This window comes from Phacochoerus africanus, chromosome 3, assembly GCF_016906955.1.
Source record: "Phacochoerus africanus isolate WHEZ1 chromosome 3, ROS_Pafr_v1, whole genome shotgun sequence".
NCBI lineage: Eukaryota > Metazoa > Chordata > Mammalia > Artiodactyla > Suidae > Phacochoerus > Phacochoerus africanus.
The window spans coordinates 21,255,595-21,283,008 of NC_062546.1; the positions used below are offsets into that span (position 1 = coordinate 21,255,595).

At 43.8% G+C, this 27,414-nt stretch overlaps 1 protein-coding gene across 2 annotated transcripts in view; it reads right to left on the reverse strand.

The window, feature by feature from the left end:
- Positions 1-27,414, reverse strand: part of DHX35 (DEAH-box helicase 35) — a 76,784-nt gene that overhangs the window by 30,986 nt on the left and 18,384 nt on the right. For both annotated transcript variants that reach the window (XM_047771097.1, XM_047771096.1), the window contains exons 5-12: positions 21,567-21,671; positions 18,884-18,945; positions 17,989-18,058; positions 15,248-15,307; positions 6,647-6,759; positions 5,678-5,774; positions 4,618-4,776; positions 2,216-2,426 (exon numbers count right to left, since the gene is read on the reverse strand). In XM_047771097.1, the coding sequence (XP_047627053.1) occupies positions 2,216-2,426; positions 4,618-4,776; positions 5,678-5,774; positions 6,647-6,759; positions 15,248-15,307; positions 17,989-18,058; positions 18,884-18,945; positions 21,567-21,671 (877 nt within the window). The remainder of the gene's footprint in view (positions 1-2,215; positions 2,427-4,617; positions 4,777-5,677; positions 5,775-6,646; positions 6,760-15,247; positions 15,308-17,988; positions 18,059-18,883; positions 18,946-21,566; positions 21,672-27,414) is intronic.

Sequence of the window (27,414 nt, forward strand, 5' to 3'; positions counted from 1 at the left end):
AATTGCCCTGTGACCCTGCAGTTCCACTTCCAGTGTATACCCAAAGGATTAAAAACAAATACTCAAACAAGTATATGAACACACGTGTTCATAGCAGCACTAAATTCCACTCCCAGTGTATACCCAAAGGATTAAAAACAGATACTCAAACAAGTACATGTACATGCGTGTTCACAGCAGCACCATTCTCAATAGCCAAAGGGGGGAAATAACCATCCACTGATGAATAAACAAACAATAGAGTACTACTCAGCCAGAAAAGGAATGAAGCACTGATACAATGCAAATGAACCTGGAAAACATTATGGTGAAAGAAAGAAACCAGACACAAAATGTTCTGTTACTCATACTACAGGAAATACCCAAAACAGATACAGTCATTCCTTGGCATTCACAGGAGACTGGTTCCAGGACACCCTACCCCTCCACTGCAGACACTAAAATCCAAGGATGCTCAAGTCCATTATACCCAACGGGACAGTATTTGCACAGAACCTACGCACATCCTCCCCAACACTTTAAATCATCTCTAGATTATTTACAGTACCTAATACAATGAGAATGCTATGTAAACAGCTGCTGGTATGAGGGCAAATTCAAGTCTTGCTTTTTGGACTTTTCTGGAATTTTCTTTCCGAACATTTTCACTCTGCAGTTGATTGAATCCGCAGGTACAGAGGTTCAACTGCCAATCCAGAAAGACAGAACAAAGACTGGTGGTTGCCAGGGGCTGGGGGCAGGGGAAAAATGGAGAAAAATGGCTTAATGGGTAAGAAGTTTTACTTTGGAGTGATGAAAAGGATGATGGATAGATAAAAGTAGTAGTTGCACACTGTAAACAAAAAAAAAAGCCTCTGAACTTTTCAAGTAAATGGATAATTTCATGTTATGTGACCTTCACCTCAATAATTTTTTCTTTTTTTAAGTTTCTGGAAACTTCCTCCTCCCTGTGTCTCAATTCCCCTTTATCCCTGGTTCTCCTCTGTCTACTTCAATTACTCCTACTGAGCACCTTCAGCCAAAGGCCCTTTCCTCTCTGGCTTTAGGCTCCGTCTCCTTCCTCCCTCGCATGAATGCTCCTTACCCTCTTCCTCCCCTCCACGTACCGGTACAGCCGCGTCCCGCTGCCTCCACCTGGTGTGCTGAAATTCCTTCACCTGAGCTAACCACCAGGTTGCCAATAAGACCTGGCTCAAATACTGACTGTGGAGCGCTCCCCAGCAGGAGAACTCCCGGCTCCCTGCTTCCCAGGCTCATTCTGATTCGGCAACCCGATCACACCATTATATACTGATCTGTTAGTGAGCCGGCCTCCACCACCAAGCTGTCAGCCAAGTGGGCCTAGGTCTCCAGGTCCCAGCTCCATGTCTGGCATAGAGCAGGTACTCTGTGAACACTTGCCAAAAGGATAAATGGTGTCAAGGACTGAACAAGGACCATGGTTACCAGAAAGGAAAGAGGAGCTAAGGCCTTATCCCTAATCCAGTAAGTGACTGCAGATGGATACTGGACAGGGGGGGAAATTAAAAATGATTTGAAAATTAAGCCTGGACAACTGAAAGAAAACTTGATAGCATCGCCATGAAAGAGAAGTACAAAGAAGGGAAGGGCAGCTCTGGGCACATCATTTTCAGTAGAAAAGGCTGTCATCTAGCTGGGGAGAAAGCTCCTTAAGGGTGGGTACAATCTCTACTGTAATTTCGTTTTGCCCCCTCAGAGCCTAGCACAGTGCGTGGCGCAGAGCAGGAGGTGACCAACTCACTGCTTTCTGTCGATGACTCTCAGGGCAGATCCTGCCAGTTCAGCTCTGCAAACATGCTCTGAACCAGAGGTCAGGATGGAACCCAATGTGGGAGGCCTCCCGGGACTCAAGGATCCAGAACAAGACAATGGCACAGGAAGCTAAGGGAAAGGTAAGAAAGACAGGACCTGAGCCGCAGGGCCCAAGCCACAGGTCACATGGCTACAGACAGGATGAGGCCCAGACATTAGGTTAGAAAGGGGCTGGCAGGTGACTGGTGGTTCGTGGTCCAGCTTTGGCCGGCAGGGAGCAGCAGCAAAGAAATGCGGCAGGGGCTGGATTACAGTGGGACCTGGGAGGGAGGACTGGCTCTCAGGGTAAGTCCTGCCTTCTAAGGGTATGTATCAGTAACAGCCTCTGATGCCCAGGCTGGCGCTGAGAAAGTCCAAACCCTTAAAGGAAAGCCACACTGACCTGTATAAAGGCGGTAGCATTTTCCTGAGCGGCTGCGGCCAGCACGTCCTGCTCGCTGATTGGCTGAAGCCTGGGACACCGGGACCACCACCAAGCACTCGATAGCTGTCCTGGGGTTGTAGGCGCGGAGTTTCACGAAGCCGCAGTCAATCACATACACGATCCCGCTGATTGTGATGGAAGTTTCCGCCACGTTGGTGGCCACTATCACCTAGGTTTCCCACACAAAGGAGAGCTAAGATGAAAGTGATTTGGTTCTCTTCACTTTGAATAAACCACCAAAAACCTAAAAGATGTAAAGATATTTCTGACACTGTAGAAGCCATGAGAGGCAGTTTGGTATCCTGGATAGAGCACGACGAGTTTTAGGGGCAGGGGGCTCTGGGTTTGATTCTCCCTAAGTGTGGGGCCTTGGACAAGTTACTGAACCTCCTGAGCATGTTTCCTCGTCTCCATGATAGTGTCTACCCTCTCCTGGGGTCCTTGAGGGATTAAATGTGAAATACAGGAGTTCCCGTCGTGGCGCAGTGGTTAACGAATCCGACTAGGAACCATGAGGTTGCGGGTTCGGTCCCTGCCCTTGCTCAGTGGGTTAACGATCCAGCGTTGCCGTGAGCTGTGGTGTAGGTTGCAGACTCGGCTCGGATCCCGCGTTGCGGTGGCTCTGGCGTAGGCCGATGGCTACAGCTCCGATTCAACCCCTAGTCTGGGAACCTCCATATGCCGCGGGAGCGGCCCAAGAAATAGCAACAACAACAACAACAACAACAAAGACAAAAGACAAAAAAAAAAATGTGAAACACAGGCGAAGTGATTATTAGAGGCTGGTACTTGGCCCAGGGTATTCAACAAATGTTAGTTTTTGCCTTTGCACAACTAAAGGAAGTCACTGCCTTGTATGTATGTATGCATTTATTCCCCCACATCCAGTTTCCTGGGGGTGTGCACCTTGTCAGGTACTCGTCACAGGCCAGGAGTGTATGATGGACAAGCTCCCTCCTCTCCCAGGGTCTGCAGTCCAGTGTGAGTGTCAGGACGGAGAAATGGTGAATGTATACAAGAGAGACAAATACTGGGAAGAAAATGCAACAGGGTAATACTTTGACATTACGTAGTGTTCAATGTGTACATTACATATTATCATATTATAATAATGGAGAGGGCTACCTCAGGTCAGATGGCCAGGGAAAACCTCTCTAAAAGATGATTTTGGGCTGAGACCTGAGTAACAAGCAGCAGCCAATCCTATAGCGATTCAGGCAGAGGAAGAAGAAACAGCCAGTGGGGCCAGAGACCAGGGTTGAGTAAATACAAGGTAAGGAGGGAGGCAGGGACCAGATCACACACAGTCTCTGGGCCACGAGAGAGGTCTGAATTTTATTCCAGGGGCACTGGGTGCTGCCCCTGGAGGGTGTGAAGCAGCAGGAGACATGCACAGATAGCACTTAGAACTTTTACATTGATCATTTTACTGTCACATAGAAGAGAGTCAGAATTTTATGCTATACAACAATCTATCTAAAAATTCCTATTATTCATGTTTTACAGCGGAGCAAAGTGGGCCTCAGGGTTGTATAACACCTCTCAGGGCACCTGGTAACTCAGGCACAGAACCCAGGCCTCCTAACTGGTTGGCTGTAGTTTGCATTTGACTAGACCGACTCTGCTCTGCCCACTGGCCAGGAGGCAGGGCACCCTCTTCCAAGGGGCCTGAAATTGGGAATGGATCCTCAGACGGGCCATCCCTCACCCACTGTGTTCTCTGCTAGCTGCTGATAAATAGCTACTCTAAGCCAATTCTGGACCAGTTCTGTACCTTTCTCATCCAACGGAAGGGAAAGCAGAGCAAGGCCCAGGGAGGCGATGCAGAGCAAGCAGATAGGCTGCCTACTGGCTCCTTCAAACAGAGGCTTCTCACCACACCCTTCCCCACCCCAACTTCAAGGGTAAATATTTTTTAAGCCCCACCTTGAATTAACTGACTTAAACATGGCTCTTCAGGCAAACTGATACTTTAAAAAATGGTTCAGAAATCATTTTGCAGTAACTAATCTCATGTTCCTAACTGATCACGATCCACCAAGACAGGCCTTTAAGCCAATGTAATGCTGTGCGATGGAGAAATATTAGGGAGGAAGAAAAGAAGCCAAGAGAAGTCATCTACTCTGACAATTACTAAACCTTCTGTGGGGCAGGTCTGGAAATCTTTGCAAGTCATTGTTTATTGTGTGCTTTTAGTTCTACTGCACGGAAACACAGACCTAATTTCTAAATTCTTAAAGAAACCTTCCTGTTTAGCAAGTTTCACTTCAACGTAAAACAAATCTTGCCAGGGGACAGCAAAGGGGCACCAGCATGATGACAGATGGCTGCAAACGCCCTGGGTCCTCGGTTAGTCTCACCTTTCTGACACTGCGTGACACCCTCTCAAACACCTTCATCTGCTCAAAGGAAGGCAGCCCTGCATACATGGGGAGGACCCGGAGGTGTCTCTTCATCCCAGTCCGACCCAGTGCTCGCGCCTGCTCGATCAGCATAGACACGACGCTTTCCACCTCTTCCTAAAAACATGGAACGGGGAACCAAAGAAACCGAGATCAACTTGAAACATGTCCCTTTACCATCCTGCAGGAAAATGAAAGTTAGGATCAGGATTTGAAAAGTGGTCAGGTTCATGACCCTCAAAGCCATCCCGTGCCACGCAAGGTGGCACTGCCTCAACTGCTACCACACAGTGGTGCCGATGGGTGAAAATTTGTCAGATTAACTACTGAGATCTATGGCACCAGCAGTCAATAGAAGAATTCTCGATAAATCGAAACAATGTCAACTTTACCGAGCCTTTTTTATGCACTGTGGCAAATAGCGTGGCTTACATAGAGACAAGTTGTGGCATATAAAAGGGCCATACGCTTTCCCTAGAAAAGATTACTGAATAACAGAAAATGTTTGACAGTGGAAATGATTACAACTAGAGGGTAGTTCTGAACAGAGGTACAATCTAGAATGAGCATTTGGACTTGTTCAGTCATTTTTCCAGTAATGTGTCTCCTTGTCCCCTCCAGGGTGAGCTGCAAAGGTGTCATTGGGAAAAGGGTATGCAGCGGCCACACGAATGCACAAAGTGTACCCAATGCAATATTCCACTCTGCTATCAAAACGCTCCATTGACTGAACTCCTTAATTTACTCTGGAATTAGTTAATAAATTTAAAATACATTTAACCTCTGCAGACAGAACAAGCAGGAGCTACTGACTCTCTGGTAACTGAGTCAATAGATGAATGACATCAAACTAAACAAATTTTTATGCAATTAAGTAACTACAAAATACAGAAAAACAAAACAAAACAAAACAAAACCATGGAATCAATGGCTAAGTAAAGCAACAGGCCTCTTGTATAAACTCTGGTGCTGCCGTAACATGTCTGTTTATCACAGAAAAAAGGCCCAATGGAATTACCTGGCCAGTAAGAAATGCTAGTATGTCTCCATCTCCCTCTGTCTGGTGAATTTTCATCACGGTTTCTACAGTTGATTTGATATAATCTGGAACAGGACTGAAAGGACATACGAGACAAATCATCACTAGAACATGCCATTAATTATAGATTAATTACCCCAATAATCTGGCAGCAAAGACTTGTGAAAGTTAGTCTGGGCCTGCCTAGCAGGTAATCAGTATATGAATAATTCATACTTTCATATAATTCATATTCATTCTTTTTTTTAATGCAGCATTCAAAAACAATCCATAATTACAAGTCAACTATGGTTTTGGGTTTTACTTGCAGAAAGATAAAAGCAAAAAACCCACACAAACAGATGTCACAGAGATGCCTGGCCTGGGAAACTGGTTGTGGTCCCCATGCTGAATCCCACCCTCTGTGCATCTCCCCTCATGATCACTGGCAACACGTCTGAGGGGGGTAGATGGATCTGCTGGGCATCCTGTCCAACTAGAAACAACTCAGGAGTGAAGCCCACAGCTCTTTGGATTAATCTGCCACTGACCTAGGTGCCGAGTCTTTGTGACCAGGGATAAGAATTAGCATGACCCCTTCCTGTCCAAGGCGGCTCTCCCAAAAATGTCAACGAGGCTTTCTTGCTAAGACACATAGAGCTGAGAACCAAATGATTGAAATCACCAATGTCAAGCCCAGTTCTGACAACTCACAGAGCTGCAACCTCCTTACCACCGTACTCTTCCAGCTAAGCCACTGACCACAGATTCACAGAAATCTGCACATCAGTATGGAGAGTTTAAACTACATCCAGCAGTGATACTGAGCAGGCTTCCAGAACATTCTATCAATCACAGGAAGTGCCAAACACACTCCTAAATGGCAGCCTGGCACACCCCCCTCGGAGCTCCAGGTAGATGCAGCTGTGTCGCTTTCTCATTCCACAGAACAGGCAAGTATCATCAAACCTTTGCAGATAAAAGATATCCACTGGAAATGTCCGTCCTTCCACTGTGAGGATCACACACGTATCCCTGGTTGGGTCACTGGTGTCATTTTGATTAAAGAAATCCCGAAATTTCTAAAAAAAAAAAAAAAAAAATCAATTCTTCATGCCTCAAAAAAAAAAAAAGAAGACATGGTGGAGTTCCCATTGTAGCTCAGGGGTAATGAACCCGACTGGTATCGAGGAGGACAAGGGTTCGATCCCTGGACTCCCTCTGTGGGCTAAGTATCCAGCATTGCTGTGAGCTGTGGTATAGGCTTTAGCTCCAATGTGAATCCTAGCCTTGGACGCTCCATATGCAGTGGGTGAAGCCCTTTAAAAAAAAAAAAAAAAAAAGACAAGAGAAAGATTCATAGTAACTCATGGAAAGAAAAAAAATAATATAAAACTGGCACAGCAGGGGCTAGGAAGTAGGGATTGGACATATATAATACAGACTAGGGGTTACAAAATATTATTATAAATTATCTTTTTATTATTGCAATTTGGGGGAATTACATTTTAATGACAGACTCTTTACTAAAGATTTGATAGAAATGATAAAGGTTTCCACACTGCATTCAGTAGTGCATTTGAGTCACCATGAAACTGTGCTATTATTTATCTTATCTCGCTCCCGAGTATTTTATGTAACCAAAAATTAGGTCAAAAGGTATAGCCAGTTAAGTACGGGTTACATCAGGCTGATCCATAGTTCTGATATATCTGATCTTGAAACCACACTTCTGCTCACACAAGTGGTCACTTTATAGAGGAAATGTACACATCTATGAAGGGTGGCTATGTTCCCTGGTACCACAGTTACAGATCTGTATTTACAGGGACAGTGTCCTCTCCATCCTTATATGCCCTACAGGGGGTAGCTCAATGCTGTGTAGGCCTGCAATTATTTACTTCTCTGACACTCCCAGAGGACCCTGTTGAGGAAAGTGGCTCTTGGTAGTTCCTCCTGAAGAGGTGGCCACATCCCCCTCAGTGGACTTGACCACCAGACCTGCAGTCTTCAGGAGGCCTGGCATGAGAGCACTGGCCAACAATGAGGGAGGGAGACTCCACTGAAGATCCCCTGTTAGGTATTGTGACCCAAGATGCACAGTGAAGCTGAGAATAAGAGTGACCAACCCATACAACCACTACGGAAAACAGTACAGAAGTTCCCCAGAAAACTAAACACAGAACTACCACACAATCAGACAATCCCACTCCTGGATATATATCTAGACAAAACTATAATTCAAAGATACATGCACCCCCAACTTACTGCAGCACTATTCACTATAGCCAAGACATGGAAACAACCTAAATGTCCATCGACAGATGAATGGGTTAAAAAGATGTGATACATATATACAGTGGAATACTACTCAGTCATAAAAAAGAAAAAATAATGCCATGCATAGCAAGATGGATGCAACTAGAGATTCTCATACTAAGTGAAGTAAGTCAGAAAGATTCTCATACTGAATGAAGTAAGTCAGAAAGAGAAAGACAAATAGCATATGATATCACTTATATCTGGAATCTAATATATGGCAATAAATTAGCCTATCCATAGAAAAGAAACAAACTCATGGACATGGAGAACAGACTTGTGGTTGCTGAGTGGGAGAGGGAGGGAGTTGGATGGACTGGGAGTTTGGGGTTAGTAGATGCAAACTATTCCATTTAGAATGGATAAGCAATGAGGGCCTACTGTACAGCACAGGGAACTATATCCAATCTCTTGGGATAGATGATGATGAAAGAATAGTATAACAAAAGGAATGTATATGCATGACTGGGTCACTTTGCTACACAGCAGGTACTGGCAAGACATTGTAAATCACCTATACTTTAATAATAAAATAAATGAATAAATAAAAGAGTGACCAAGCCGGAGTTTCCACTGTGGTGTAGTGGGTTAAGGATCCAGCATTGCCACAACTGTGGCACAGGTCACAGCTGCAGCTCAAATTCGATGCCTGGCCAGGAAACTTCCAGGCAAGTGCAGCCAAAAAAGGAAAGGAAAAAAAAAAAAAAAAGAGCTACCAACCTGGCAGGAGAGTGAGTTCTAGAGGGCAGCAGCTGCCCAGCTGTGGCGACACAGACATCCTGTGAGTTTAATCTGGCCTCAAGTTGCTTTCTCTTCTCTCCCAGGAGGCCTGGCTATGTGATCACAAGGCCTGTCTTCTTTACTCCTCCAGGAACCATCCCTAAACAGGCCCACACCTGCTCCTGGACACTGGAACCCCAGGGGTGCCCTGGAGACGTGCGTCAAGTCCCAAGTGAAAGGTCTCCAAGGAGTACTTCTAAAGGATTCAGCTCGACTGAACTACACAATAGCTGGATGCTACACGTTAACCTCAAAGTCATGTTTGAGAAGACTGAGCACAGACATAAAAGTGCCTCAGGCCAAAGAACTACACTGCGCTGCAAAGAGCCCCACGGCACCACTCTCCACTCTCCTTTTAGGTAAATTCCCTTCAAGGGCTCACGGCCCTCCTGCGTCCTATGGTGTGCACAGCACAGGCATGCTACAAGTGATGCACAAACAAGGGAGAAAACAATCCAGAGGGAGAAGAATCCAGGCAGGAGGGTGTGCAAAGAACCGATCATAGCATCAACCAAGGCCCAAAGACTAGACGACCAGAAGCGGGCTGCAAGAGACAAGGAAAGGCCGATAATGACTGACTGCAGTGAGGGCTTCCTGGAGGTGGCAGGATCCCCTGGCTAAGCCTTAAAGGATGAGGAGGATTATTACCAGCTGGGACGAGAAGAGGTGCCCCTTCCTAGGATGACAGCAGAGTGTACACTAAGCTGTAAAGGGACCCCTTAAAGAGAAGAGACCCAAGACCAAGGCCATCATCTCTGAGTTCACCCTCTCATCAACAAAATGAACAAACTGGGAGTTCCCGCTGTAGCTCAGTGGAAACGAGCCCAACTAGTATCCAAGATGATGCGGGTTCAATCCTAGACCTCGCTCAGTGGGTTAAGGATCTGGCACTGCCGTGAGCTGTGGTGTAGGTCACAGACAGAGTTTGGATTCTGCGTTGCTGTGGCCGGGAATGCCGGTTCCTAGCCTGGGAACCTCCATATGCCACAGGTGTAGCCCTAAAAAGAAAAGAAAAAAGAAGGCCACAGACTCGAAGCATCTACTCAACCAGGGACTGAGGAGATGGACAGCCTGGAGAAGGAAGAGCAGCCAGCAAGGGAGCTGGGGGAAGCCATCAGGGAGGCAGATAGAGGGGAGAAGGTGGGGCTCCAGAAACTGCAGGCAGATGAGGAAGATTTATAAAAAGGCTTGGTAGACAGGCTTTTTGGCCCAAAAGAGATAGTAGCCAGAACAGGGAGGGAGATGTCCTAACGCCATTGTTGGAACGCACGGCTAAGCCTTATCCATTAAGGAATCTGTGGTGTTAAGGTGTTAGGATAAGGAGTTAATCTTTCAAGAAATAAAACTTAACATTAGGAGTTCCCTTTGTGGCTCAGTGGATTAAGAACCTGACTAGTGGTATCTATGAGGATGTGGATTCAATCTCTGGCCTCGCACAGTGGGTTAAGGATCTGGCACTGCTGCAAGCTGCAGCACGGGTGGCAGATGTGGCTAGGATCTGGCATTTCTGTGGTGGTGCTGTAGGCCAGCAGCTGCAACTCTGATTCAACCCCTAGCCTGGGAACATCCATGTGCTACAGGTGCAGCCCTAAAAAGGAAAACAAACCAAAATAAACTCAATGTTAACTGAGAAGGCACAAAATGTTTATCCTTAAGATCTTTACCTTTTATGTTTATTTTGAAATATAAAAAATATACACACAGAAGATGAGAGGCTAGAAAGCAAATAAATATCATATCAATAGTGTATGCAGGGAGTTCCCATTGTGGTGCAGTGGAAATGAATCCGACTAGTAACCTTGAGGTTGCGGGTCTGATCCCTGCCTCGCTCAGTGGGTTAAGGATCTGGTGTTGCTATGAATTGTGAAGTAGCCCAGCAGCTATAGCTCCAATTCAACTCCTAGCCCAGGAACCTCCATATGCTGTGGGTTTGGCCCTAAAAAGCAAAAAAAACGAAAACCAAAAAAAAAAAACAGTGTATGCATCTTGAGGCAGAATGAAAGAACAGGAAGAGTGAAATGGGTTCGATCCACCTGGAAGAGTCTGAGTCAAGTCTGAAAGACATGGGATCACACTGACACACACCCAGGGTGAGAAACATAAACTGACACAGAGGAAGAGGCCAGCATATGAAATGGAACGTAAATGACATGGGCATCTTCCGGGCTGTCCTCCCAGCTCCCCACTTCCTTCCCTGGTAGCTGCTCTTATCTGACTCAAAGCAGTGGACCCCTGGCAGCTGTGCCTACATGAAAGGTCCACCATCAGCCCATGCAGAGTGGTCTAAAGTGGGTACCTGACCCCAGTGGACCCCAAATTCCTTCTGTAGGCATCTGGAAAAGAGAAATTACTCTCTCTTCAAATAGCTGGACCTGGGACAAAAAACAGTGGAAGTTGTCAGCAATCATATTTTCTGCCATGTGAATGGAAGCCAATAAAAGAAAAACTACCAAGTGATACAATAGTCAGTAAATACTTCATAATTATTCCTGGTCAGATTCTATAATTGCTGGCTTAATTAGGCTTACAATAACAAGCTGCTAAGCCGGTCAAGGCGATTATTCGACCAGCCCCCATCAACTGTTTGCCTCTGCCTCCCAGCTGTGGTCACCAGTGTCCCCACCTGCAGGCTGGGCCAACCTGAGCTCTGAGCTAAACCAGAGCAGGTGGCATCTATCCCTCCAGGCACTGGGGCCTGGAATGAGTCTGTCACCCCCCGATCTGACAGCCAGGGGGCCAAGGATGAGCTCTGGGACCCCTGGTCCTCTAGATCAAAATGCTGTGTCGTACCCTGCCCCCCACTCCCCCTGACCCTCTCTTCTTTCGACCAGTTCAGCCCATTCCTTCCTCACCCTCGCTCCCTTACTCTCTCATGGGAACTCACATTCCAAGTCCCCCAGCACACACACAGACCTCACCCCTCCTCACAGAGGTGGCGCTGGGCCAGCAAGGGATGAAGACATGAAAGGACCGAGCCCACCCAAGGCCCTGCTGAATGCTGCTGATGTCCTGGCAACCTTGCATCCTAGCACACCCAAAGTATGACACATCCCCTGCATTCCACCTTCCCACTTGAAAAAAAAAAAAAAAAAACCTTCCAGAAGTCCATCGCTATCAGCCACTGTGGGCAGAACAGGAAGAAGCTGTTTTTAAATTTCCATGCCACATGAAAAGACAACGAAAGGCAACTGCAAGCAATAAGTATTAGCAATCATTCCAAGAAAAGGCCTGGGCATTATAACAGTTTTCAAACGCAATATTGGTAGAAGACCTCAATAGACAGTTGTCAAAAGAATATATACGGATGGCCACTAGGCACATGAAAAAAATGTCCAACATCGCTATTTATTAGAAAAATGCAAATCAAAACTACACTGAGGTACCACCTCATACTGGTCAGAATGGCCATCATTAGTAAGTCTAAAATAATACATGCTGGAGAGGGTGTGGAGAAAAGGGGACCCTCCTACACTGTTGGTGGGAATGTAAATTCATACAACCACTATGGAAAACAGTATGGAGGCACCTCAGAAAACTAAATACAGAATTACCATATGATTCAGCAATCCCACTCCTGGGCATATATCTGGACAAAATAATACATGCACTCTTATATTCAACGCAGCACTATTCACATTAGCCAAGACATGGAAACAACCTAAATGTCCATCAACAGATGAATAGATTAAGAAAATGTACATATACACAAAGGAATACTACTCAGCCATAAGGAAGAATGAAATAATGCCATTTGCAGCAACACGTATGCAACTAGAGAGTCTCATACTAAATGAAATAAGTCAGAAAAAGAAAGACAGGGGTTTCCACTGTGGCTCAGTGGTTAACGAATTCGACTAGGAACCATGAGCTTGCAGGTTTGATCCCTGGCCTAGTTAGTAGATGATAACTTTTCCATTTAGAATGAATAAGCAATGAGGCCCTGCTGTATAGCACAGGGAACTACATCAACTCTATTGGGATAGAACATGATAGAAGACAATATGAGAAAAAGAATGTATATGTACATGTATGACTGGGTCACTTTGCTGTACAGCCGAAATGGGCACATTGTAAATCAACTACTTCAATTTGAAAAAAAAAACTATTGGGAATTCCCATCGTGGCACAGTGGTTAATGAATGCGGGTTCGATCCCTGGCCTAATCAGTGGGTTAAGGATCTGGCACTGCTGTGAGCTGTGGTGTAGGTTAGAGACGTGGCTCGGATCCCGTGTTGCTGTGGCTCTGGTGTAGGCCGGTGGCTACAGCTCCGATTAGACCCCTAGCATGGGAACCTCCATATGCCTCGGAAGCGACCCTAGAAAAGGCAAAAAGACATAAAAAAAAAAATCTATCGGGAATAATTTTTAAAAGGGGGTTCATAATAAGAGGTAAATAGAGGAGACGTCCTGGGCAACTAAGCCATGGAGTAGATAACGGGAGATGAGGTCATGTGTAGCCCGAAAAATAGCACACCAGCAGGTATCAGAGGTAGAGGGCATAAAATCTCATTGAGAAGGGCAACAGGGAGCTTTGACCCCAAAGTCATCACGGCAGACCTAAGACAATAGACTCCTATAGCCGGTGAGAAGGTCTGAGAAACCAGCCAGGGTACACATCTCTCTCAGCCATGCTGAGTTTTTTCTCCCCTGCATCCTGGAAGTTGTTCTGCATCCTGGAAGCCACAGGGAGACCAGGAGCCAAGTCCTCTTCACATCTCAGCTGGATTGCAGAACTGGCCTCCTGACTGGTTATCTCCTCATCTGTTCTTGGCCCTTCTACACAGCGAATCCAAATATGATCGAGCACCATACTTCACACCCCACTGGGCCCCTGACCAGGTGCAGGGTGGAGTCCTTCCTCCTTTGCGTGGCCTAGAAGGCCTTTCATCATCTGACCACTACCAACCTCTCCATTTTAATCTCCCATTGCTTTCCATTCAATCAAAATTCATTCAACGCAAAGCACTGACTCTGTACCAGACACTGTTTTGATGAAAGGGATAGAATAATAAGGCAGTCAAGTTCCAACCTTCAGGGTGCCTACATTTCGGTGATGGGAGACACACAATAAACAAACACTTGATATGCAAATAATGCTAGCTAGTGATAAGTGCTAAACGGAAAAAATAAGGTGAGTAAGAGAATGGAGAGCTTTAGGGAGAACAGTCAGGAATGGCCTCTCTAACATCCGATCAAGATTGGAATGAAAATGAGTACAAAGCCATGAGAACGTCTAGGGGAAGAATGGTCTGGAAAGAGGGTCCTCCCCCCAAAAGCGGAAGCTTGCTTAGGTTTTGCAGAGGAGCAGCAAGGTGAGGATGGAGTATAAGGAGCACTGGAGAAATTGGAAGGAGAAAGAGAAGTGTCTGGGGGCAGATCACCCCCCGAGTCCAGGACCCTGCAGGCAACCTGACTCACAGCCCCTGTGGTTCTGTGTGAGCTTAGGGCGCCCTTCCCCAGCCCTGCCCATGTGGAGAACTTCTGTGCATCCTTCCCAACCCAGGTGCGATGCCCCTCCTCTGTGAAAGCTTCTGGATATCCTCCAGGTGCTAGAGGGTAAGCAACCCCTCCCTGGCTGTCTTAACACCTTAAACAAACTGAACTGCAAACATCTGTTTATGTGTCTGCTTCCCCAAGAAGTCAGGGAATGTATGAATCACTTGTAGCCAGCACTGTGTTTCCATGCTTTATGCTTGCATGTGTGTGCACCTGTGCGTGTACATGTACATATAGCAAGTGGTCAAAATTATGTGTTGATGGAGTTCCCGCCGTGGCACAGCGGAAACGAATCCAACTAGGAACCATGAGGTTGCAGTTTTGATCCCTGGCCTCGCTCAATGGGTTAAGGATCCGGCATTGCCGTGAGCTATGGTGTAGGTTGCAGATGTGGCTCAGACCTGCCATTGCTGTGGCTGTGCTTTAGGCCAGCAGCTACAGCTCTGATTAGACCCCTAGCCTTGGAACCTCCATAGGCCGCAGGTGCGGCCCTAAAAAGCAAAAAAGAAAAAAAAAAAAGCGTTGAACTAAACTGCAGTTTGAACTAAAGTATTAGAGAAAACTCATGTAAACTTAGCCATAAAAAATTATAACATGGAAATTATTCTATGTACAGGGAAAGCTTCAACTGTACCCTAAACATCTAAATAAAAATGCTCAAGTCATAAATTCAAGAATTACAGCCTCATACTAAAAAGAGTAATAAAAAGAAACTGCCTGTGGGTGGGGGGGACATGGTATGTAGAGAAACAAGACAAGGAGGTAATTATGAACTCGGTTAATTATAGGCTAATTTCTGCCCACACGCTGAAAAAGAGTATCCTCTGATTACTTGGAACTAGGACATCAGATGGCCCCGTGAAGAAGGCAGGCCATCCTGCCAAAGATAAGCTCTTGCTAGAGGTAACTTCTCAAGGTCATGTCCAACAAGCCCCATGCTTAGCAGGGATACAGGAAAGGGGGAAATGCTCATACCTCTGCATCCAGAGTGGCTGAAGCCACAATCAATCGAAGATCCCCTCGCTTTTTCTGAATCTAAAAAAGAAGGTATGAGGCAAAGATGATAATAGTGCAATATTACAAAATAATTCAGTGTGTGTATTTATTTTGGAGGTAGGGAGGAGCTTAAAGATGAAACAAGATCGACCACAAATTGATAACTATCATAGGTAAGAAGATGGTTCATTAAACTATCCTTTCTAATTGTGTGATACAATTTTCTAAAATAAAATTCTTTAATTAAATTTTTTTTTTTTTTTGGTTGTGCCCACAGCACCCAGAAGTTCCCAGGCCAGGGATGGAGCCCACACCACAGCAAGAACAACATCAGATCCGTAACCCACTAGGCCACCAGGGAACTCCCTGGATTTGGGGGGGGGGGTTTGTTTGGTTTTGGTTTTTGAAAAGAAAAAATTTTCTATAAAGAGTATAAAAGAGGAGTTCCCATCATGGCTCATTGGTTAACGAATCCGACTAGGAACCATGAAGTTGCGGGTTCGATCCCTGCCCTTGCTCAGTGGATTAAGGATCTGGCATTGCCATGAGCTGTGGTGTAGGTCGCAGACGCGGCTCGGATCCCGGGTGCTGTGGCTCTGGCAAAAGCCAGCAGCTACAGCTCCAATTAGATCCCTAGCCTGGGAATCTCCACATGCCGCAGAAGCGGCCCTAGAAAAGGCAAAAAGACAAAAAATAATAATAAAAAATAAAATAAATAAATAAAGAGTATAAAAGAGCTGAATTTGAATTTACCAAAAGTAAAACCATTTTTTCCTGGAGTTCCCACTGTGGCACAACAAGATCGGTGACATTTCTGGAGTCATTTCAATCCCCAGCCCAGCACAGTGGGTTAAGGATCCAGCACTGCCGCAGCCGGGGAAGTTACAACTGCAGTTCGGATCCGATCCCTGGCCTGGAAATTCCATACACTGCAAGTGGCCAAAAAAGAAAACAAACATTTTTTCCTGACATCTGGGTTTCTGGATAGTCAACATCTATGTATATACACTAAAAGCATGAAAAAATAAAGCAAACAAATGATAAATGATAACATCAAGTCAGAAATATAGACAAAAGGAATTAAGAGATTTCCAAAGAAAGAGATGATCAACAGGCATAGGAGAAATGATCAAATAAACTATAGCAAAAATATGTAACAATGATGAGATTATTTTTTCATCCATCACACTGGCAAGGATTTATTTTCGGTGTGGGCAAAGATTCAGTGAAATAGGCGCCCTTACTTTACCGTTTCTGAGAAGGTAATACCTGGTGGAATAATTTCTCCTAAGTATCAAAAAGTCTAAATCTCTGGCCAAGGAACAATTTAATAATGAAAATAACACCAATAGCTGCTAATATCTACTAAGTTATGTGCTATTAACTGGGTCTCTGTGTCCAGCTGTATAGTATATGTGCTGTGTGAAGAGGCCAGGGGCCTCTGAAATCCAGCCCACCCTCCTCTCACCCTGCTGTGGACATCCTCCCAGTGAGAAAGGCACCTCCCAGTCTACTTGTGGCCCTGTGTGAGATGCCATCCTAAAACTTTTACATCATCTAATTGAAGCCTCACAACAAATATGATATACAGCACCTCTGAGAGAATGCTCTTCAGTGAGGGAGAGGCTCTGTCCAAGGCAGTAGCCACTAGCTACACGTGCCTACAGAGCCCTTGAAATACAGCCAGTGTGACTAAAGAACTGAATCTTTTATTTTACTCTTATTTCAACTAATTTAAATCTCAGGTGGCTAGTGGCTATCCAAAAGAAAAGTAAACCAACACAGACAGAGAAACTTCTATCAGCCCCATTTTAGACAAGTAAACTCAGCAGAGCCAGAATTTGAACCCACAGAGTCTAACCCAGAACCAATGTGGTTTGTTTGTTTTGTTTGTTTGTTTGTTTGTTTGTTTGTTTTTTGGCCATACCCATAGTATGCAGAAGTTCCTGGGCCAGGAATCAAACCCACGCTTCAGCAGTGACAACACCAGATCCTTAACCTGCTATACCACCAGGGAACTCCTGGAGTCCATGCTTTTAATCACCCTGCTCTATCATTTTTTTCTATACTCCTGTGATTGGGTATTTGTCCAAAGAAAACAATCAGAAAATACAGGAAGAGAGGAGAGGATAGAGAGGTAAGGTTGAAACAAATTGGCCTTGGGTTATAACTGCTGAAGCCAGACGACAGGCACCTGAAGGTCATTAAACCCTTTTCTCTACTCTGGGGTATGCCTGAAGTCTTCCACAATAAAAAATTTAAAAGAGAAAAGAAACAACTGTAAGGGATGTAATTACAAGCGTGCTCACTGCAATATTATTTAAAATACTTCAAATCTGGAAGCCATAAAATGCCTAACAGTAATGGAGGAGTCATATACTTTATGGTAGAGACGTGTGACTTCTTAACCATTAGAAATAATGTGTTCAAAGAATATTTCATGACACAGGAAAATAATCTTCATGTAATATTAAGAGAAATAGGCAGATACAACTTAGCAGATACAACATATGTACACGCACGAACAGACACAAAGAAAAAAGGAAAAATACCAACATTTTACCAGTGATTCTTGTCTGAATGGGCAGGATTATGGACACTTTTAATTTTTTTTCCCTCTATATTTTGTTGGATTTTCTAAATTGCTATAATTACTTTCCTAGGCAGGTAACAAAACAAAACAAAAACACAAAAGTAAAAGTCTGAGAACTCAGTCATACCTTCTTCAACAAGCCAATGGCAATGTCGGTGTACAGGGTCCTCTCATGGGCTTCATCCAGCATGATGGCACTAGAGTCAGAGGGCAGGTCTCAGTGGGCACCAAACCAACCACGCACAAGCCCAGCCAGACCACCAGAAGGACTGCTGGGAACTTAGCCCCATATGAACACCTCGTAGCAAAAGTAAAGCTACGTGAACTCCTCTTTGACAAGGGAGTAACTCTAATAAAGCTAATAAACTCTAGTAAAGCTAATAAAAATAGTGACATCCACATATCTCAGTGAAGAAAATGGTGTATTAATTGCTATTTTTAAAGAGTTCTGTCACCCACATTGGATTCCAAGAGGATCCAATAAACAATTTTAAATTACCATATAATATATAACCCTAGAGAGCACACAGAAATTGGGACAAGGCCCAAAGAGCAGAAAGAGGCCCGTGGTCATAGCTATGTCACACACGTACCCACACATCAAATGTGACATCCTTTCCGCGAATACCATGGAGCCTGAGTGGGACAACTTTAATGCCGTAAGTGATGGACAGAGACACACCAGGAGAGGGAAAGTGTAAATAATTATCTGGACTCTGCATATTACATCTGACAAAACGCTGCCTAGTTCTGTGCTGTGACTTTGAAATCATCCTCCAGCAAGATTAAAAAAAGAAAAAGAAAACTCAACGGACTGTTCAAATAATGACAGGGATTTTAACGACTGAGTTTCGACTGACTGTAAATTCTGAAAAAATCATCAAGGGTCAGCCAAAGAAAGAAGAAAAGCTTTAGGAAAGCTGAGCATGGCTGCAAATCCCAGGTACTAACACAACGGTTTCTTAATCTGCTTGCGTACTTTTGAAACTTTAGAGAACTTATCACAGGAAAAACATATTTACCTGTATTTTGTTAACAACGGATCAACCATCATTTCCCGGACCAGCATTCCATCGGTCAGAAACTATAACACAAAAACACGAAGTTTTAGAAACAATTCATTTACACTGTATATTAATGATTTTTCTTTAAAAAGTACAAGTGCAAGGAAATACATTCTACCTCATCATCATTGTGTGTACAAGACAATTTCCACAAAGGCCTGTAGGAAAAGGCCCCAACATTTTGGTTATCAAGCAACAGAATTGCTCACAAACAAGACTTTGGACACGGAACCCTTGGCTGCAGCTTGCAAACCTTGAAGCAAAATGTCACCTGGATTTGCTCCGTGAGCATCAGCTAAGCCCCATTTCCTCTGAGCCGGTCCGTACCCTGGCATTGCTGATGAACTGGCGGTGACAACAAACCTGTATCTGCCGGGGGGATGCCATGAGCCTCAGAGCGCTGTTCCTACAACATCCCAAGGACCTTAGACTTGCAGCTCCTGAGGTTATTAACCTCAACTTCAACTGACATTACCTTCAGGAGGCTGGATGGTGCTGTGGTTAAGAACGCAAGCTATTGTGTCAGGGTACTGGGTGTTCAGATCTCCGCTCAACCTCTTACTAGCTGTGAACCCTGGGCAAGTTACTTACCCTCTCTGTGCCTGACTCCTAAACTGTAAAATGGAGATAATGAAAGTACCTACCTTACAAGGTTATTGTGAGACTTAAGCATGACAGCACATGTAACGTGCTTAGCACTGAGCCCCAGCACAAAGACAGAGCTCAAGAATGTCAGCTATTATCACTTGGGATGAACAAATGTTTGTTTGTCTTTTTTGTCTTTTTAGGGCCACACCCTCAGCACATGGAGGTTCCTAGGCTAGGGGTCGAATTCGAGCTGCAGCCACTGGCCTACACCACAGCCACAGCAACAGCCGGATCCCTAACCCACAGAGCGAGGCCAGGGATTGAACCTACATCCTCATGGATACCAGTTGGGTTCATTAGCCACTGAACCACAACAGGAACTCCCAAAGAATATTTATAAATGCATTAGAAAAACAACAGTAACAACTAGATGCTGTTTCACCCCAAAACAATTCAGTATCTTAATAAAGCTAAGCATTTCCCTCAATTGCTATATCTTAGTACTTTTACTTTTTGTTTTGTTTTTCAAAGCAGAATGTTTTTCCATATTTTTCTTGAACTGCATACAAGCTGCCACATACACACACAGGAGGAAAGGGAGAAGCTGTCACCAATGACAGACCACCAGTCAAGAACCAAGTGCCTTGAAAGCACTACCAAACAAAATACAGGCTTTTCATGAATGACCCTCTTGAAAGAATCAGTTGATTACATAACACACTGAAAATTATCTAAAAATTAGCAAATGTAAATATATTTGATGATATAGAAGAATATTTAGCAAAATGAATGTCAAAAGTAACACAAAAATTTAGAAAACAGGGAGTTCCCATTGTGGCTTAGCAGGTTAAGAACCTGACTAGTATCCATGAGGATGCAGGTTCAATCCCTGGCCTGGCTCAGTGGGTTAAGGACCCAGTGTTGCCGCAAGCGGCAGGGTAGTTTGCAAATGCGGCTTGGATCTGCTGTGGCCATGGCTGTGGCATAGGCTGGTAGCTGCAGCACTGATGCGACCCCTAGCCTAGGAACTTTCATACGCAGCAGGTGTGGACCTAAACAGACAACCGAAAAATTTAGAAAACAAAGTCCACATTTTTACAAATCACTACATTTACATTATCTAAACTATTTTTAGCTTTTCTGTCTTGCAAACTGAGGAGTAACTGAGATTCTAATAACCAATGTTCCTTCTTTCCATCAGAGCATTTTCATTCACTGTTTACAGAACTATCTGAAGAGACTGATTTCAGCACAGTGGTACACAGTGGGCACATGCTGAGTCAACTAGACACTGATTACCATTCATGCTAATTATTTCATAGTAGTGACAAGGTCAGAAAACACACATATGAAATCCACTATCATGTGAAAATAGGAAAGCTCTAATTAGTGAAAATAACATTTGTGAATTCTACACTTTATTCATTTATACTATTTGTTCCTATTTTTAAGTCTTTTACAGATAAGTTTCTATATTTAGATGGCTATATGGATTGTTGGAACAACAAGAAGAAATGACAGCTTTGGAGTTCCTATTGTGGCACAAAAGGATGGGCAGTGTCTTGGGAGCACTGGGATGCAGATTCAATCCCTGGCCCGGCACAGTGGGTTAAGGATCCGGTGCTGCCACTGCAGCTGAGGTCACAACTGTGGCTTGGATCTGATCCCTGGCCGGGGAACTTCATATGCCCCAGAGCGGCCCCCAAAAAATTAATTAATTAATTAATTAAATAAAGGACAGCTTTGGTTTTATTATCAATGGGTACTTAACATCAGGTCATCAACCTCTTCATCTGTAGAACCAAGGGCTTAACTCTACCTAACTCTACTTCCTTTCTGGGCTAAGATGCGAGGGCTCTGAGAGAGCGCTGAACCCCCACCCCCCACCCCCGCCCCCCCTCCCCAGACTAAATTTCCTGAGGGCCAGGAAGATTTCAGCCACTTTCTGCCAAGGTATCAAGGCCTTGGTCAGCAGCGATGGCTACATGTTTTTAACTTCACCCAGATAACCTCTTTCCTTATTTGCAATAGGAAAAGCAGCTCCACACTTCACCTTAATTCTCGTCGCCAGCGGGTCAGTGCAGTCGTCAAAGCGGATGCAGTAGCCCACCTCGTGGCCCAGCACCGCACCCCTTTCCTCGGCTACTCTCCCTGCAACCTTTGGGAAGAAAGATCATGCTGAAAATAGAGACATAGAAATTACTGCCCAGAGCACATACTATGGAAAATCTAAAGGTCACTTATTTTTTAAATAGTACATAAACACAGTGGAAAATAAGAAAAGGGCAGATTACTAGTTACTGAGACAACCTTTGCAATCTATTAACCTTATTGTTTAAATTTTTTATTGAAGTATAGTTAATTTACAATGTTGTATCTATTAACTTTATATGTATATATCTCACCTTATTCTATAATTGATTTGAGGCAACTTATAAGAACAATAAATAAAAATAAAACCATGTAAAGATGTTATAAATATTGGGGAGTTCCCGTCGTGGCTCAGTGGTTAACAAATCCAACTAGGAACCATGAGGTTGTGGGTTCAATCCCTGGCCTTGTTTAGTGGGTTAAGGATCCAGCGTTGCCGTGAGCTGTGGTGTAGGTCGCAGATGCTGCTCAGATCCCGAGTTGCTGTGGCTCTGGCGTAGGCCGGCGGCTACAGCGCCAATTAGACCCCTAGCCTAGGAACCTCCATATGCCGCGGGTGTGGCCCTAAAGAGACAAAAAGACCAAAATAATAATAATAATAATAAATAAAAATAAAAAATAAATTTAAAAAATTTTTTAAAAAGATGTTATAAATATTGGAATCGCAGTTAAAAATTGAATAAAAATGGAATCCCATCAAGATGGTACAGATCAGAAACAAAGAAATTATAGATAAAATTCAAAAGATCAAAGCCAATGAGAAAAATTTTTAAACACGGATATGCCAAAGTTATTTAAGCTGAGCTATAAACTCAGCTTTAGATTTCCTGGTGGCCAAAGCAAAAAGGGAATCAGAAGAAATTTCAAGATTCACCCTGTTCCTCAAGCTTGCTTGCTTGCTTGCTTGCTTGCTTGCTTTTTTTCGGCTGCATCTGCGGCATATGGAAGTTCCCACGCCAGGGACTGAATCCAAGCCACAGCTGCAACCTACACCACAGCTGCAGCAACATCAGATCCTTAAACCACTGCACCAGGCCAGGGATCGAACCCATGCCTCAGCAGCGACCCAAGCTGCCTCAGAGACAAAGCTGGATCCTTAATCCGCTGCACCCCCGCAGGAACTCCCTCAAAGCTTCCCCAACTAGGGACAAGTTTTCGTCTTCATGACTTGAAATAGAACACCTTCCACTGGACCATGAAGGCAAGGGGATAAGAATGATCGAATTCAATACTTGGCCAGACTCATTCTCTCTTTGAAAGCAGAAAGGTAACATTTCCAGAGCAAGATAATCTAAAACAATCTGTAACGCTATCCCAGCTACCAAAATTATGAAGAGGTGAGATAAAAGACAAGAATGCAGTTTAAAAAAAAAAAACTTAAGGCAGATGAGAAGATTAACAAAGGGTCCAAGTTAACATAATAAAAGCAGAAAACAAAACACACAATACATTATGAAAACCATAAGCTATAGATACATTTCTCAACTACCAAGAAAGGGTGAGGGTAAGAAAGAGAAAAAAAGAATCCAATAGCAAGAGCTCCTACCACGCCAGAAGGCCATTCAAAGGCTATTAATTTATTCATAGAAAATATCTGAAATAATGAATAAACATAAAAGTGGAAGAGCAGTAAAGCTCATAATTTAGCTTATCTTAAAAGAAAACAGAGTTTAATGTTCATTATGTGAACTACATACTAAAAAGAACCAAAAGGAAGCAAAATTATAGAGGCTTCCTGGGGACCTGGTACATCAACCAAGCCCCTTGAATCTCATCTCCTTCTTTCACAGGTGAGGCAACCTTGCCACCACGTAGTCCCCGAGTCCTGAGTCCAGAACATGAGCTTTCAGCTACAGCCACTGGGCTGCAGCAGCCCCAGGCTCGGGAAGCCAGAGGCTCCCTGTGCTCAGCTCTGCGAGCCTAGCACACCAGGCGTTATCTGACCATCAGCATTTAAGACACTGAAAAGCAGATGAGGATCAGAAGTGGCTCTGCCTAATGACTTGAAATTACAGATATGGTAGGCCAGGACACAATCAATCCCTGAGCACCTGGCATATACCACGCAGTCTTTCAAAACATCTTATGAAACCAGAAATGCATCCTACACTGCTCTACCTCTGGAATTTAAACCTCCCTATAACCAGTATTTCACTGGGACAGTTTTGTTATGGTTATTGTTGCAATTTCAACCCTACAGATCATTAAACCATAAATCTTGAAAAAAACGGTATAAATAGAGAATGTGTGCACAGAGATACTGGAGCTTATGGGAAAAACTGGCTCATAAGGATGAGCATTTAAAAAAAAAGAATGAGCATAAATAAACCAATCTCTTCATAAAAATGTCATCATTTTATGAAGCCAAATATATTCATTCCTTTTTTTTTTTCCTCCCCATTTTTGCCCACGCCCAGGGCATGTGGAAGTTGCCAGGCCAGGGATCCAACTTGCACCACAGCAGTGACCTGAGCCACAGCAGTGACCTGAGCCACAGCAGTGATGCCAGCTCTTTAACTCACTGTGCCACCAAGGAACTCCCAAACATATTTATTTTTATTTCACTATTTGAATACATTTACTACAAAATGGGTTTTATTTTCAAAATCCTTTTTTAAAAGTTGATCATGTATGATCACACCCCTGGACATTTGAAAGGCCATACTCTATTGGCATTTTTTTTTCCTTTTTGCATGTGGAAGTTCCCAGCCTAGGGGTCAAATCAGAGCTATAGCTGCCAGCCTGGGTACACCACAGCCACAGCAACATCGCATCCCCGATACCCTGAGTGAGGCCAGGGATAGAACCTGCATCCTCATGGATACTAGTCAGATTCATTTCCACTGTGCCACAATGGGAACTCCCTCTACTGTTTACAGATTTTTACCTCTACTGTTTCAATTCTACCCCCAATAACTCATCAATTAGACTGGATAAATATCTTTTTGAGAAAACAAACGGATACAGGAAAAAGGAGGTGAAAAGAAAAAGAAAAACCAATCACTCAGCACCTCCTACGTGCAGGTGCTGTGCTCCAAGCTTTCATAAACTGTACCTCATTAAACATGCACACGCTCCGTGAGGTGGGTCAGAGACCCTCTTTTTTTTTTTTTTTTTTTAACAAAGAAAGACAGTGAAATAAGACAGGCTTAGAGCTTGTCCTGAGTCACAGGTCAAGGCAGGGCCCGGGTCTTGAAGTCAAACCCGGAGCATAGGAATCCAATGAACATACTCACTAAGGGACTGCCTGTCATGGAGATCGAGCAGTGACTTCAGCCATCTGTTCTTAGGCTCAGAGATTGTTTTCAGATTTTAGTCTGCACATAAAGTGCTTTTTGAGATGTAGCATTTCAAACTTGACAGCTCTATTAATACTACACGGCTAATTTATACACTCTTTGTTTTTTATGAGAAAGCATGTGGTCTCATGGAAATTATCCATGGCTACAAATTTGGAGCAAAAATGCAAACTGACTAAGAGCTGGAATTCCAAACTGCTTGAATGTTTTAAGTAACCAAATCCTCTTTCTTGACATAAAAGGTGAAGTTTAACAATGCAGTCTAGTTGCCAAACCATTACGTCCATTTTTACACACACACACGTAAGACTTGGGAAATATTTACCAACCATTTCTAACTTGAAGAAAATCAGAAAATGAACTCTGGAGAAAAAGAAATACACTATAATTAAAACTCAACACAGAGTAAAAATAATTCAAGGAAATAGAATTAATTTCTTGTCCAGGTAGAGATGGCAAAATAAAGGCATTTTTGCCCCTGCTTTCCCTCTCTCAGAGCTAACTTTTTTTTTTTTTTTTTGGCCACACCTGCAGCATATGGAAATTCCCAGGCCAGGGATAAAATCCAAGCCACAACTGCAACCTACACCACAGCTGTGGCAATACTGGATCCTTAACCCACTGTGCTGGGCCTGGAGTCGAACCCACCCACCCAGAGACAAGCCAGATCATTCGCTCACAGCGCCGCAGCAGAAAGTCCCTCTCACAGTTAACTTAAAACAAAGGTAAATAAATAAAACACATTATCAACCAAAACCTCCATCTCCAATGAAAGAAGGAAACTCACACGAGCCCAAATAATAAACAAGGAAACATTGCTGCCAAATACTGTGAGGTCTGAATCAAGAAGACCTTCACAACCAGAGCAGACTGCTAGCTTCCTTAATGGAAGTGTCACCTTCCTAAAAGGCAGGACTGACAAGCTGTGTATTAGGATGACAAGAAGCTGTAGTGTGCTCAGGCCCAGGAGACCCGGGAAATGTCCCAATGGAGAACTACTTTGACAGCAAAGAATCACAAAGGAGGGGAAGTGGAAGGAGAAGGCAGGCAATCAGACAACGAGTATCAATCCTGAATCAGAGAGCCCAGAGAATCTTACGAAGAGCTACTACAGACCTCTCAAATCACTAAGGAGTGCTAGACCAGACCCTCCTCCTCATCCCACCCAGTAAAAGACAGTAAGAGACTTGGTGAGAAGCCAGGCATCATCCAGACTGGCACAACCTCACAATTCCTCAGCCAGCAAATGGGCCCATTCAAAGAGGAGCAATTATCTTAAAAGGACTAACACAGCCCATTGCATTAAAGCCAAGCAAGAAAGAAGGAAAGAAAGGAACATAAGCAAAAAAGCAGTTTAAAAAGAAACTGTGAAAGTATAACCCGAAGAAACAGAAGTAGAATTCAGCCAAAGAAATCCAGTTTCAAAGAAACCATAAGCTTAAGCTAAAAACAGCTTACGGGAAAGACACAGAGTCAAGGCAGAGTCGAGGAGAAACAAAGCTCAGGTGTACAGGTCAGAAACCAGTCTGCAGACACCCTCCACATCTCAGCCTGGACAGGAAAGAGCTACAGAGAGGCTTTGCCCTAATGTGAGAACAATCCCCCAAATTTACACAATGCTACAAGTGTCAGTTACAAAGCTAAAGGGGAGTTCCCGTCATGGCGCAGTGGTTAACGAATCCGACTAGGAACCATGAGGTTGCGGGTTCAGTCACTGCCCTTGCTCAGTGAGCTGTGGTGTAGGTTGCAGACGCGGCTCGGATCCCGCGTTGCTGTGGCTCTGGCGTAGGCTGGTGGCTACAGCTCCGATTAGACCCCTAGCCTGGGAACCTCCATATGCCGCAGGAGCGGCCCAAAAGAAATAGCAAAAAGACCAAAAAAAAAAAAAAACAAAACAAAACAAGAAGAAATGAAATGAGCAATTCAAGGCTGGTGAAACTATGGAAAATAATTAGTGATTATTAAACTAGAATTAAAAGTTGAATACCCGCAGGAGTTATGATTACAGAAAAGAACATACTTATAAATCTTGAAATAAAAATTACAGTACTGCATTTATCACAAATGGAGGAACAAGTAGAAAGAATGTCCTTTATAACAACTATTCATAACATAGTTCCAAAAATAAGTAACATCCTAAAACTTTCTGTAATCCTTTTACTTAGGTTTCAAGCTTTCATAAATTCTCTTGTGGTGAACAAATATTTATCCAAAGTTCAGTAACTACTCCTATTTTACTGCAGTTTCCTCTTTTGTTAAATTCAACAAAAGCAAACATATGGCTATGAACCCATTTTTACAAAATTATTTCTATCCATCCAGCCAACCATTGATCTTTATGTGGACATAAAAGAGAAGCTTGAAATGATATTCACAATTTCCAAACTGTTTTTGCTGGGTGGTGAGATTTGGGTTTCTTTTTTTTTTTTTTAATTACTTCCTTGTTTTGAC